This window comes from Sus scrofa, chromosome 1, assembly GCF_000003025.6.
Source record: "Sus scrofa isolate TJ Tabasco breed Duroc chromosome 1, Sscrofa11.1, whole genome shotgun sequence".
Lineage (NCBI taxonomy): Eukaryota > Metazoa > Chordata > Mammalia > Artiodactyla > Suidae > Sus > Sus scrofa.
In genome coordinates, this window is record NC_010443.5 from 20,510,113 (window position 1) to 20,522,584 (window position 12,472).

General features: G+C 38.3%; 1 protein-coding gene across 16 annotated transcripts in view; it reads right to left on the bottom strand.

Annotated features, from left to right (window-relative positions):
* Positions 4,152-12,472, bottom strand: part of UTRN (utrophin) — a 533,664-nt gene continuing 525,343 nt past the window's right edge. For 14 of the 16 annotated variants that reach the window (XM_021072273.1, XM_021072283.1, XM_021072259.1 and 11 more), the window contains 2 exons: positions 8,544-8,566; positions 4,152-6,246 (listed from right to left, as the gene is read on the bottom strand). In XM_021072273.1, coding sequence (XP_020927932.1) covers positions 6,238-6,246; positions 8,544-8,566 — 32 coding nt within the window. In that variant the 3' untranslated portion in view covers positions 4,152-6,237. The remainder of the gene's footprint in view (positions 6,247-8,543; positions 8,567-12,472) is intronic. The other 2 variants (XM_021072261.1, XM_021072267.1) reach the window with 1 other exon arrangement.

Sequence of the window (12,472 nt, forward strand, 5' to 3'; positions counted from 1 at the left end):
CCTTTTTTTTTGTTCTCAATAAAATGTGTGAAATGAATTTAATAATCATTACATGTTTTTTCAAAACACTAGAGTAGATTTAGAAAATAATTCAAACTGATTGTGACAATCTATAACATTATTTTGCTATTTAAAATATGAATAGATCTGGAGGAAGACATAATAGAGTTTTTACCTGCATGCGAAAGAGCCAGACTGCAAAAGAAAGGGGCTCTCAGAAGAGAGGAAATAAGTAGTATTTATAGCTCCATTTAACCTGGCAATTGCATTGTGATTGGAATACGGTTTAGGTCAGTTTTAGCAGACACCAGGAATTCCCATTATTAATTAAACAAAGAAATAAACAAAAAATGGTATTTCAGGAAACAATTTTTGGATACCCCAGCCGATCTTAGATCTTGTTGTTTTTGTATTACATGCCTGGTTTAGCAGTGCCTGCTGTGTATGCTGGGCTTGTCTAGGAAGACATGGATTTTAGAAATAGAAATTATTTTCCTCTAGGGAGATAAAGGTTTCCTGAACTGAGAACAGAGGGCAAACTGTCTTGATTTCTTACTCATGCTTTAGCATATCTCTTTAATGATTGGAATATATTGGTTGTCGCATAAAATCGCTCTCCATTATAAAATCCTAAATGAATACCGATAATTGTTTCACTATTCACTTGTCTCTTTTCTAGACTTCATGGGATCACCACCTACACAAATTTGCAAGATTAAAACCTATGACATTAATTCAGCACCCAAAGTGTACGTTGCAGAAAGTCAACCGGTTAAGCGGCCAAAGGGTGCTATTGTTAAATGCTTTAGAACTGCAGTTATACACAGTTAGGCAGGTTTCTTTACCTCAGGAATTCTCAAAGCTTTTTATCATGTTCACGAGCACTGCACATCTTCAAAGGGCCTTAGAACACGTAATGTTTCTCAAAATTATTTATCCAGAGAATACTTTTGTTGGGGGAAATACCACTACATCCATCGCATTTTTAGTGATCATTGATTGAGATAACTTCTTTGGACCAACAAGCACATTGAAACATCACAGTGAAATTATTCAGAGATGGGTCTGGTGGTTAATTCCACACGTTTTTTTTTTTTTTTCGTGAGCTGTATCCCTGTGTTTGGATACATAGCCTGAGAGGATCTAGAGTGCACTACCAGTTACTGTAAGGACCTTCCAGCTCCCATTACTATGACCATAACCTCTTTCTTATCATCGGTTGATCCATTAGATTAGGCAGGTAGGGATTTTTTTCCCTATCTCTGTTTTTGACAACTTGAACAAGGCCTTGCCCATCCCGGGCACCTGGATATTTCATTTCCAATTCAGTTCTAGCCACTAAATTTCAAGTCTAGGCAGAATTTTGATCCATATTTAACATTCTTCAGTTAATCTTAAGATTCCTCTTTATTTTTTAAAATTTTATTATTTCATCAATGACATTTGGGGGGAATATGTGTTTTGTTTGTACGAAGCAGCCTCTTACTCTGGACATCATTAGCAATAAAAACCTGCTTAGTGGGGAGAGAACAGGATACAGGAGGATTGTTTGGGGAGGGGTTGAATTTTTGAAACTGCCCTCGCAGACATCTCAAGCAGCAGTTGTAGTTGTCCTCAGTTTCCTAAGGAGTAGACTCGGCTCATGAAGTTCATGGAGTGTAATGAATGAGACTGTTCTAAATTTTGATAGGCTCACTCCCGTCAGATTTATGTTAGAATGACTCAATTCTTTCCAACAGTTTGATAATGTCATTTTATTTTTTTAAATTTAAATTAAAAGAAAAAATAATTGATTAGATGTAAAAATTTAAAAATCAGTCTTTTAATACTTTTGAAAAATGGTTCTTAACAAAGTAATATCAGGAACTAATTGTAATTACATCCCAAGGCAGCCTGGGAACCCTTCTCATTTAATTACAAATTCAGCATTTGCGCTTTCTGGACTGATGACAGAGCAGGGCTGCAGGCAAACTGTCAATTAACTTTTCCTAATTGCTCACTAACAAAATTCACAACACTACCAAAAAAAGCAAGCTATCTGTAAAAGAATAAATAGCTGAACCCAAGCATACACTGCAAATATTGCCAAATTATAAAAACTATGTCACCAATTGGAATGCCTTCAGAATGCAAAATTAGTGCCAAGATGGTAAGTTTAAACAAAGTGCAAATAAATTGTATGTTTCTAAACAAATGCTTGCCTGGGCACGACATCACATGTACCTACTCATCTAGTCAACGTGAAGACCCGCCTATGGGTTGTGTGTTCTTCCAGCTAAAAACCAACAATTCAATTTGAACAAAACTTCTGAGCAGTTTATAACAATGTCCCATTTCTCATCTAGGTTGTTTTCTTTCCTCTGTTTTTATTTATTTATTATAATTTAATCACCTGTCATTTACTATCAGAAGGAGGTCTTCTGCATCTCATAGGATTTAGGGCAGAGACCTGCTCAGTTTCCCTGCTCTCTTTCTTTCTGAAACTGGGTTGACAGCCTGGGGAGGTGGGGGTGATCGTCGTGATCTTTGTCTCAAAAGAGAGCCTTGTAAAAAGGCTACTTCCTTCCCATTCCACTGAGGCCGTGGACATCATGCCCGTGGAAATGGACACTTTAGTATCCTGGCCTGGATCCTCTGCTTTGCTTACCTCTAAGTTTATAGGGTGAAACCTAATGTCCCCTCCCTGTACATGCAGCTTTTGTCCTGTGACATGACTGTTACTCTCACAAAAGAGGTGGGATCTAGCCCCCACACCTAGTCTTTGCTTTGACCAACAAAATTCAATAGAAGTGATGATGAGCCAGTTCTCAGCAAATCCCTCCATCTGCATGCCCATGCTTCTGCCATGGCACAAAAACACACTCTGGTAGCTTGCTAGGGGCTGAGAGAATCCAGCCTATTGCTGCAGGCGTCCCAGTCTAGCCACCCACATCACTCAACAAACAGCCTTTCAACTCCAGACGTGTGAGCAAATCCAGCTGGGATCAGAAGAGTCCTGCCCAGATCAGATGAACCTCACACTCCAGGAAATAAATAAATGCTAATTACTGAGGTCTTATGGCCGCTGTGTTGCATTATTGTGGCAATGGATACCTAATACCACAGGTAGTGGATGTGATTGCGATTGGCTCCTGGCCTCCACTGAAGGCCACTCTTTCACTCAATTAACGTCACAAAAACATAAGCTGATAGTGTATTCAGCAAACTTTGGGGGTCCTACTTATGGTGCTGGGTGGTGGGGTATGAATGGTTTCAATAAATTCTCAATTAGTGAATTAAGAATGCCCCCTGAAAAAAGTTGTTCTACTGAAACAGTGGAATGGTGGTGGTGCCAGGTGGGAGTGAGGGGGTGTCCAAAAGCAAACTACATTCTTTAGTATAAATACAGCCTTGATGATAAAAGTAACAAGCTGAAGGCTTAGTATAGAAACAAAAAGGGTTTTTTTTTTTTTTTGTTCTTGCCTCCACTTTCAACTACCTACTCAACATGTTGCTGGAAACCAACAAGTGGTTCTTTAGGTATGCTTAACGTGAATATTGCTCTGGGGGTAGACAGCATGTTTAAAATACATGTTCATTAGAATGTATCAGTTTTCTTTAACAAGTTATATGTTTTGGGATTTTTCTACTTCATAACCAGCTTTAACTTTTAGAACCAAGCAACATGATTCTTAACACTTATTTCCCAGCCCATTTAGGAGCGCTTCCAAAGCGGATGAAATCCACTACAGAGTGGTAGAATCCAGTGCCCATACAAACAGTACATTATATAAGAGCATAAGGCCAAAAGTAGATTTGAAAAGGTCATTGACTAAATACCAACAGCACCTAAATTAAGCCAACAGGTTTCATGCACATGTTCTTAACACCCCACATTACTTTCTCCCTATCAATAAGCCTTCTATGGAGTTTCCTAGTGGCTTAGTGGTTGAGGACTTAGCTTTGTTGCAGGTTCAATCCCTGGCCCAGGAACGTCCACGTGCTGTGGGTGTGGCCAAAAACAAAGCCTTCTATTGGTGAAGGGAATTGAGAATTAAATATATGAGAGAAGAAAGGAACACACAGAGAGAGAATGAGACAGTGAGAGTAAGAGAGGGAACAGATGAGTGCGTAGAAGAGAAATCGCAGGAACACAGGTAGATTTATCAGGATACAGGTGCTCTTTATATTTTATTTTCATAAATGTACATTCCAAGCTTGAGTCTATCAGTGAACACCGCTGAAGAATATCAAAGTCATCTTGTGTTAAAATTACTTTTATTCAGGATGAAAAATACAATGTGTAACCAGATTAGATGATAGTCTATGATTAGTTCTTCACCACATATTTCAAAAGAACTACATACTTATTTCCCCTTGTTGTTACTGCGATATATTTCTTTTTATTCACTATTACTTAGAAGGTTACAATGTAGTGTTTTATGTAGCTTTTCATCATTAGCAGATAAAGAACATGTTGCACACAATTACAGGCAGAAAAAAATTAATACATAACTTTTCAAAGTGAGGACAAGGAAGACACCAAATCTACAACTTGTAGTTTAGAGTTTGGGGAATTTTTTTTCTTTAAATAGGTACTTTTATTGGGTATGATGTGGTCTGATAGAAGCTCTAGATTTTTCAGACTGCAGCAGCATAAAGCTATTTCCAACACGATGAATGAAGATGGATCTGAGGTAGAAAGGTGGTCATGGCTTTCCTCTTATATAAAACAATTTTCTTCTTCTCAAAATATCTTTGCTGCAAATAGACACCCTTGCCCCCAACCCACCCAACCTATTCTAAAAGAATAGGAGTTTCTAACTTTAAGCCTCCTTCTGGCCAGATCCCAGTTAGAGAGAACTCAAAGTTAAAAGGTCCTGATGTTTTAAAAGCACATGTACTTGAACCAAAACACATTATTTTCACTTCTTTTTTTGGTTTCTTTACAGTAAGTAAATTACATGACATGTTTAAAAGGAATCAAATACATGTTAAATCAGAAGCTTATCCAAATACTTAACTGAATGCGCTCAAAGGCATAGGCCCAGGTTCCAACATCTAAGCATTAATTTCATTCTTCTATGGAAGCAGGGATGTAAGCTTTTGATGAACATTGTTCCCAAATGAATTGATCAAATGAAGGGTAATAAAACAGCTCTTCATTCACTCAAAAGGTAAAATGAGACATTTGTTAAATTTGTGTCTGCTTTCAGGAGGAAAATAACCGGGGGTTTAAAGAATCATAAACAGCTTGAATATATATAACCAACTATAACATTTTCTTCAAAGGGAACCAAAGAGAGCCATGTGTTCTGGTATCACAATTGGGTAAAGGTCTGCTGTGTACTGAAAGATGAAAATCAAGGCCTGGGAACTAAGAAAAGTTGGAACAAGTTGCGTTTCTGTGTCAAAATGAAAACATGCTTAAATGGGCAATCTTTGGTAAAATGATCTTTGAGATTGTTATAATCCTATCATACGGAATGGGGCATGAAATAAATAGAGAAATCAAGGCCTACTTATATAGAGCAGGGAAATAAAATTTAGGGGAACAAAATCCCAAAGAAATGCCATTTAGGCCCACAGGATGTTTATCGTGATTATCCAAGTGGTTGCTAAAGAAGTAAGTGTACGATGTCAAATAAAGGTTAAAAAGTATACACAAAGCTGTGGCCTAATCTATACACATATAATATTTAATTGAAACATATGAACTTATTAAATTTGGCCAAATCATGGAAACAAATAAAATCTATTTGGTCGTGTGGCTGATGAATTATAAATAACCAAAACATAATGGCAAAAGAGTGGAAGAAATAAATGAAATTATTATACAAGGTTAATATGAAGGAATGTAAAAATGTAAAACTGTCTTCTTATTCTTATGCAATTTTTTTCATGGTTATTAAAAAGAAGGTATCACATTAGAAAGCCCCCACCCATTTTCCCAAAACTGTATACAGTATACAAATCAGTGATGAATGTGTTACCACTTTCGAATACCACTCTGTTCATTAATTTACAGTTGCATAGAAAGGGAAGAAGAACATAATAATATATGATTATTATAAAAACAAAATATCCTTTTCTCTTTGGATAGTCAGTGTTTTACTCCTTCAGTAGAACACACAGTCAGCGCTCAACAGCATGTTTCCAAGAGCCATGGAGCTTCTGATTAAATGGAACTTGAAATTGGCATTTGCTGCAAAGGGCAATACTGTTAAGTCGAGAATGTTGGTTGGTTAGATGAATGCTTCACATTGCCTGTGGGAAGGGAAAAAGAGCACTGTCAGAACAATATTTACATGAAACACTGCAGGTAGTAGAGATCTGTCAACTCTTTAAAAAAGTGCTTTTTCCAGAACTAGACCAGCCCTATCTTGCTATGTTCAAAGGGGATTCTTTACTCCTATGTGGCTTTTTTCCCTAGGATGAGGTCTTTGCTCTTATCCTAAAGTCACTTAGTCTGCTTTTTATCAACATAGGTGATATAGAGGAAGTCTGGAAGACTCTTCTCTTGCCCAGGCTGAAAACCAAGTTATAATGGAGAAGACTTTTTTTTTTTTTGGTGCGAGGTACGGGTGCTGAGTGAGTTTGGCTGGTGCAAGCACCCCGTTTCTCGCTGATTGTGTAGGTACCCTTGACAATTCCAACTAGCCTCAGCCCCAAACCGAGGTCCAGACAATAAGAACTTAAGACAGGAATCACAGTCTTAGGGTGTGCAGTGGTGCCAGTTAAAGGCTCAGGGCCAATGTACACAGGCGGTCAAGGGAGGACAGAAATCCAGGCCACACTCAGGGGAGTGGCATCAACCTTTCAAAGAGAAGGTCGAACAGTTGGGTCCATCATCATTAAAACCCCCGTCCTCAAATTCTTCTCTGAATGCATCCTTCACTTGTCTGTTCCAATCGATCTTCCCTGAAGCTTAAGCTTCCTCCATAATCCTCTCACACAGGCTGTTTTTTATTTCTCACACTCCTCAGATATTGGATAGGTCCATACTGTATTTGTCAGGGCCTTTTCTCTCTCTCCTCCCTAAAAATACTCAGCTTTAACTCTCCTGTCATTCTACCGCCCACTATGCAGTTATCTTCTGGCCCCTTGGCTCATGTTCCCTTACTTCTTGAAGAAGAAATGGCTCGTTGCCACGCACTATTTTTAAAGCTTCATGATTTCAGTACCCACGTAGATGGTTCTTCCAAAACTCTGGCCTCTCAGTTCCTTGAGCTCCTCTCCTCTGAGAATCTGTCCTTCACGCTTCTTAGCTACTCAGAGTTCCAAATGTGGACCATTGCCAATACCTACAGGCCCTCCAACATTGCAGTTTCAATTACCCACTTTCTGAAAATCCACCTGTACCTCCCCAGGTTCCTTGCACTCGGACTCCAATTTCAGCTCTCCTTTGGTACTACAACCCATTGATTTTCTGCCTTCCATACCTACTTCCCACCAAACTCAGCTGCCTGGTTCAAGTATCATCGTCCCTCCTTTGCCTCTTCCCTTGGACTGCGTACTCCCTCATCCAAACTACAGCTTCAACTTTGGTGCATCCTCTGCTACCTGTACTCATGAACTTGAATCTGGCTGAAGGGTAACCCACAGCCCTGCAGTCAGGCTTCAGGTTAAATTCATGAGAAAGCACCTCAAGTGGTGGCCCCTAAAGCTCCCTGGTAGTCACTCTATTTCCCTGACCGTTTGCTCTCCTGAGTGCCAAGCAGCTGCTGCGTATCCTGCAGTCTCTGTCACACCTCCGACACCTCCTCCCTGTCCTCACTCTCTGCTGAAGCCACCACTCCTGGTTCACGAAGACAACAAAAGCAATCACAAGGCTTTATCCCTGAGACAAGGTGCTTCCTTCTCTTGAACTCTCAATACACACCCATTAATCTACTTCATATTTCTTCGTCTTCCGGCCAGTTACTAAAAAAGAACCATCTGTGCTTCTCCTTAGGATCTCAGCATCCCCTTGCTGATAGCACAATCAGAGGGTTCACCATTTCCAAAAGATTCATAAACAAGTTCATGAAAGAAAAATGTTCTCCAAAGATTTACTGTGGTCTTGGGGCAAAGTTATTTCCCAGACTACCTGATAAGAAAAATACTGAAAGGCCTCAGGCTTTAACTGCCAACAGTTCTCAACAATTTTTAAATGAAAAATCAAAACCTTCTCTCCTCAAAATAACAAAACCACCTTTGTATATGTCCCCAGCCACTGTTTTTAAGTCCTTTTTCTGTAATGGCTACCTTCAAGTATATATTTGGGAGAACAGCGTTGGCCAAATCCATCCAGAATAATTTTATATAGTACATGGGAAGCCTTTAAGAAGCTATTAGAACACAAAAGATCACACACTGGGCTTTGGGGGCATCTGGAAGACCTGGCTTGGGAAGGGTTCCCCTCCCTCGGACTGACAAACTATTGCACTCAGTCAAGTAGCATTTAAATGTCAAGCAGGTTTACTTACGTGGGGAATAAAGTAGCACTAAAACTGATGGGAGCTCATCCCTTTCTCTAGGTTATAATCTACAACACCTGAGCCAATCAATCTATTAACCCTTACCTGTGGCCTGCTGGGGAGATTAGCTGAAAGAGAAAACAAAAGAAATCAATTGAAGGCAGTCTTGCAGGGATTCACCCTCTCAGGCATGCAAAAGTGTACACTGCACCATTCCCAGCTGTTAAGTGGATATTAATAATAAGAAACAATAAAGAGGTTTGTGGCTTTTTTGTGGGTTTTTTTTTTGTTTGTTTGTTTGTTTGTTTTGGCTAGATGCTTTAACAGGACCAGTTCGCCTAGTTAGCTTTTCATATTCCATGTGCTTTAATATACTATGCAAAAGATATGTTGGCTTTCTCGAATAAGTACACACTAAAGCATTCAGTAAGTAATTAGTTTTGCAAAAAAATCTCAAATTTTCCTACTGAAATCATGCCATGTATATACATAAATAATTTACATAACAGAACAGAGCAAATTCTGTATGTTCTGCTGAATAGTGCACATTCTGACCAAGAGGTCATTAGGGCCTAGTCCTCAGCACTCAGAGGTCTTCTAGGTACCTCAGCTAATAATTGTGCCTTCTATGGGCTCAGTTGAGAGCATCAGAAATGGAGGAGTTTCGGTCATGGCGCAGTGGAAACGAATCCGACTAGGAACCATGAGGTTGCAGGTTTGATTCGTGGCCTCACTCAGTGGGTTAAGGATCCAGTGTTGCCGTGAGCTGTGATGTAGGTTGAAGACGTGGCTCGGTTCTGGTGTTGCTGTGGCTGTGGCATAGGAGGGCGGCTATAGCTCCGATTGGACCCCTAGCCTGGGAACCTCTATATGCCGTGGTTGCGGCCCTAAAAAGACAAAAGACAAAAAAAAAGAAAAAGAAAAAAAGAAAAAAAGAAAAGTTAGAATATGGTATATAACTGGCCTTTGCATCTTGCTCAGCTCAGTTCCTTCTTGGTTAACAAGAGGGCACGGGACAGTGTAGCTGATAGGTGGGACTTGAAAGGGCAGGTACTAACATATCTCTTTTCAAAGGCCTCTGCTTTTTCATCTCTCCCCTTCATTGTGCAATCTCACAATTATTGGACTGGTACTCAAACCTGGGAGCTCCACCCCTCAAGGATAGTAGCATCTCTTCCTGGTCAAATAAGAACTGTCTCTAATCTAACAGCACGTCACTCCTTTCATCTCTCATTTTTCTTTGCTACGGGGAAAAAAAAAAGACATCCATGACTACACAGTGGGTGCTTTGTGAGAAAAACCTTTTTAAGATGCCTTGCAGGAAAGTGTAAGCCCCAAGAGTATTGGGAGGAACGATCAAGCTAAAAAAGTCTAGTCCTACCAGGTATGCAAATTACATCAGGAAAACAAGGCTGGACCTCTTCACATAGGGGAACTATACCCAAGAGAAGCTTAGTTGCATTAGTACAAAGTATACCATAGGCAGAGTTATACTTCTCTTCTAAGTAGCAAATAGCCAAATCCAAACAGAAATTAAATCCATTTTGCTCCAAATCAACATTTTAAATCTACAGGTTTTTTTTTTTTTAATTAAATCAAAGTTTGTGAGTACTCCCCTGGACAAATCATACAAATACATTTTTTAAAGAAATCAGGAAATCATTACATTTTAGTAGGTCTGGAGTTTTTGATGAATGTCACTCAAGCTAAAAAACATAGGCAATTCACAGTGAAAATATGCCTGTGGATAAAAAAATAATTTAAAAAGTATTTGTTGGTCTATTAGTAAAAAAATAATATTCAGCTTACTATTAGTATCCTGTGTATTTGGATGACATAAACGAAAAAGCCAACAAAAAGATTTTACACTAAAAAAATAGTTATAGCAGTCAGTGGAAATTTTAGTATTAATAGGCAACTCTTAATTCCCTTCATTAACTCCTTGCCAGGAAGAGATGGAAATACCTGCCTCTCTGCTCTGAAACTCAATGTAAATAATTAAAAGAAGACTTTAAAAGCCCATTAATTCAAGGATGCTACTAGGACCTACTGGGATATTAATCCACGATGGAGGAATTCTAAAGCATTATGATGCAACAATGTACAGACATAGTTTTTAAAAAGTTATATTTAAGTAGGCAATTCATGCAATTAGGATCTAAAAATACAGTTTCATTTTTGTTTCAAGATTTCTAGAAGTGGAAAGTCACTTGTGACCATGCTAATTTTTAATTCACAAAGGATCAAAAGTCAAGATTAACATGCAGATCAATTCATCATATGCTGGTGACAAGCAATTTAAAAATTAGCCTTAGTTATAGGGGCTCAAGGGATTGGCTTGGCATTGGGAAGATGCCAATCCGATTTGCTTAAAAAAATCCTCCAAGGTGGTCAGTAAGCTTTGGGAATTCAAAGCCTTATTAAAATATTTGCTAGCTGAGCAACTTAAAAGGGGGCAACACAGAAAAGGAATTCTACAGAACCTTGTGAGTACCTGGGGGAAACTTCAACAACTAAACCTTCCTTCCCAGTAGGAAAATGTAGTCTTTCATTCACTCATTCAATTCAGAAATGTACTGGGCACCAGATTTATGGCGGTATCCATTTCTACTATGCATCCACTTTTAAAAAGTTTAATAACTTTAGGCAGAATTTAAAAACTATGTGTCAATTTTATAAATAAGTCAAGTAAGCCTTTATTGTTACGGAAAGCGGTCCCTATCATGGAGCTTTTTATATTATCAAAGTATAGAATATAAACACCAAAAAGAGCAATCTAAACTCAAATTAATAGCAGAACTTCAGAAACAAAAAAATAAGAACTAGATTTCAAAGTATTCTAAAATGTACTAGTCATCATTTCTTACATGGAATGTATCTGAGCTCTTCGAAATAATACATGACTAGCAAAATTCATCCACAGAAAATTATAAATATTACAAGTATTTCTGAGTGTACAAAGCTTTGACTATGGGAACACAAGGCTAGATCTGACACAGGCGGAGAAAGGACCAATGCAAAGTGGGAGTTTAATCTGTTGTGTGGGTCCCACTGAAGATGTTATATCCTTGTCAGGAACAAATAATATCTAGTAATATCTGGAGTTCCCGTCGTGGCGCAGTGGTTAACGAATCCGACTAGGAACCATGAGGTTGCGGGTTCGGTCCCTGCCCTTGCTCAGTGGGTTAAGGATCCGGCGTTGCCGTGAGCTGTGGTGTAGGTTGCAGACGTGGCTCGGATCCCACGTTGCTGTGGCTCTGGCGTAGGCCGGTGGCTACAGCTCCGATTCAACCCCTAGCCTGGGAACCTCCATATGCCGCGGGAGCGGCCCAAGAAATAGCAACAACAACAACAAAAAAGACAAAAAAAAAAAAAAAAAAAAAAAAAAAAAATATCTAGTAATATCTAATATGATCCTAAACAATAGGAATTTTATACTTGCATTTAAGGGAAGCCATAAAATGAGATGAACACACTCATCTCTTAAGATTGATTTTTGTCCTTATAGTTATGTCATTATTTATTTTAAATTATATTGTCTTCAAAATACGACATCGATCAGTCTTATACAATATCTAGATACAAGAATATACAGTGAAAGAGATTTAAGAGTAACTGCTCTAGAAAATTAAAGTTTTAAAACACATCATGAACTCTGGTATAAAAATTATAACATGGAAATGATACATTTATATCCACTAGGAAGAATATATTTAAAAATATCTCCCACTCTAGCTCTCACCTCCAATTGACTTTTAACTTGAAAGCGTCCATTAAGAGAATTAAACAAAAACTTCTAAACAGGTTTGATTTACAGAATTTGTTCTTAATTATTAATATGTTTGAATTTAAGCTAAACTAAAAAGTAATTTAATTTCAAAATTCCAGCTTATAAAGACTATGATGAGGTTTCATCTAGCCATTAAGTTAAAAAAATACAGAACTAAAAATCTCTATTAAATATAACCTTGAATGAAACCACTGTGGAAAACAGTATGGAGATTCTTCAGAAAACTAAATATAGGGAGTTCCTG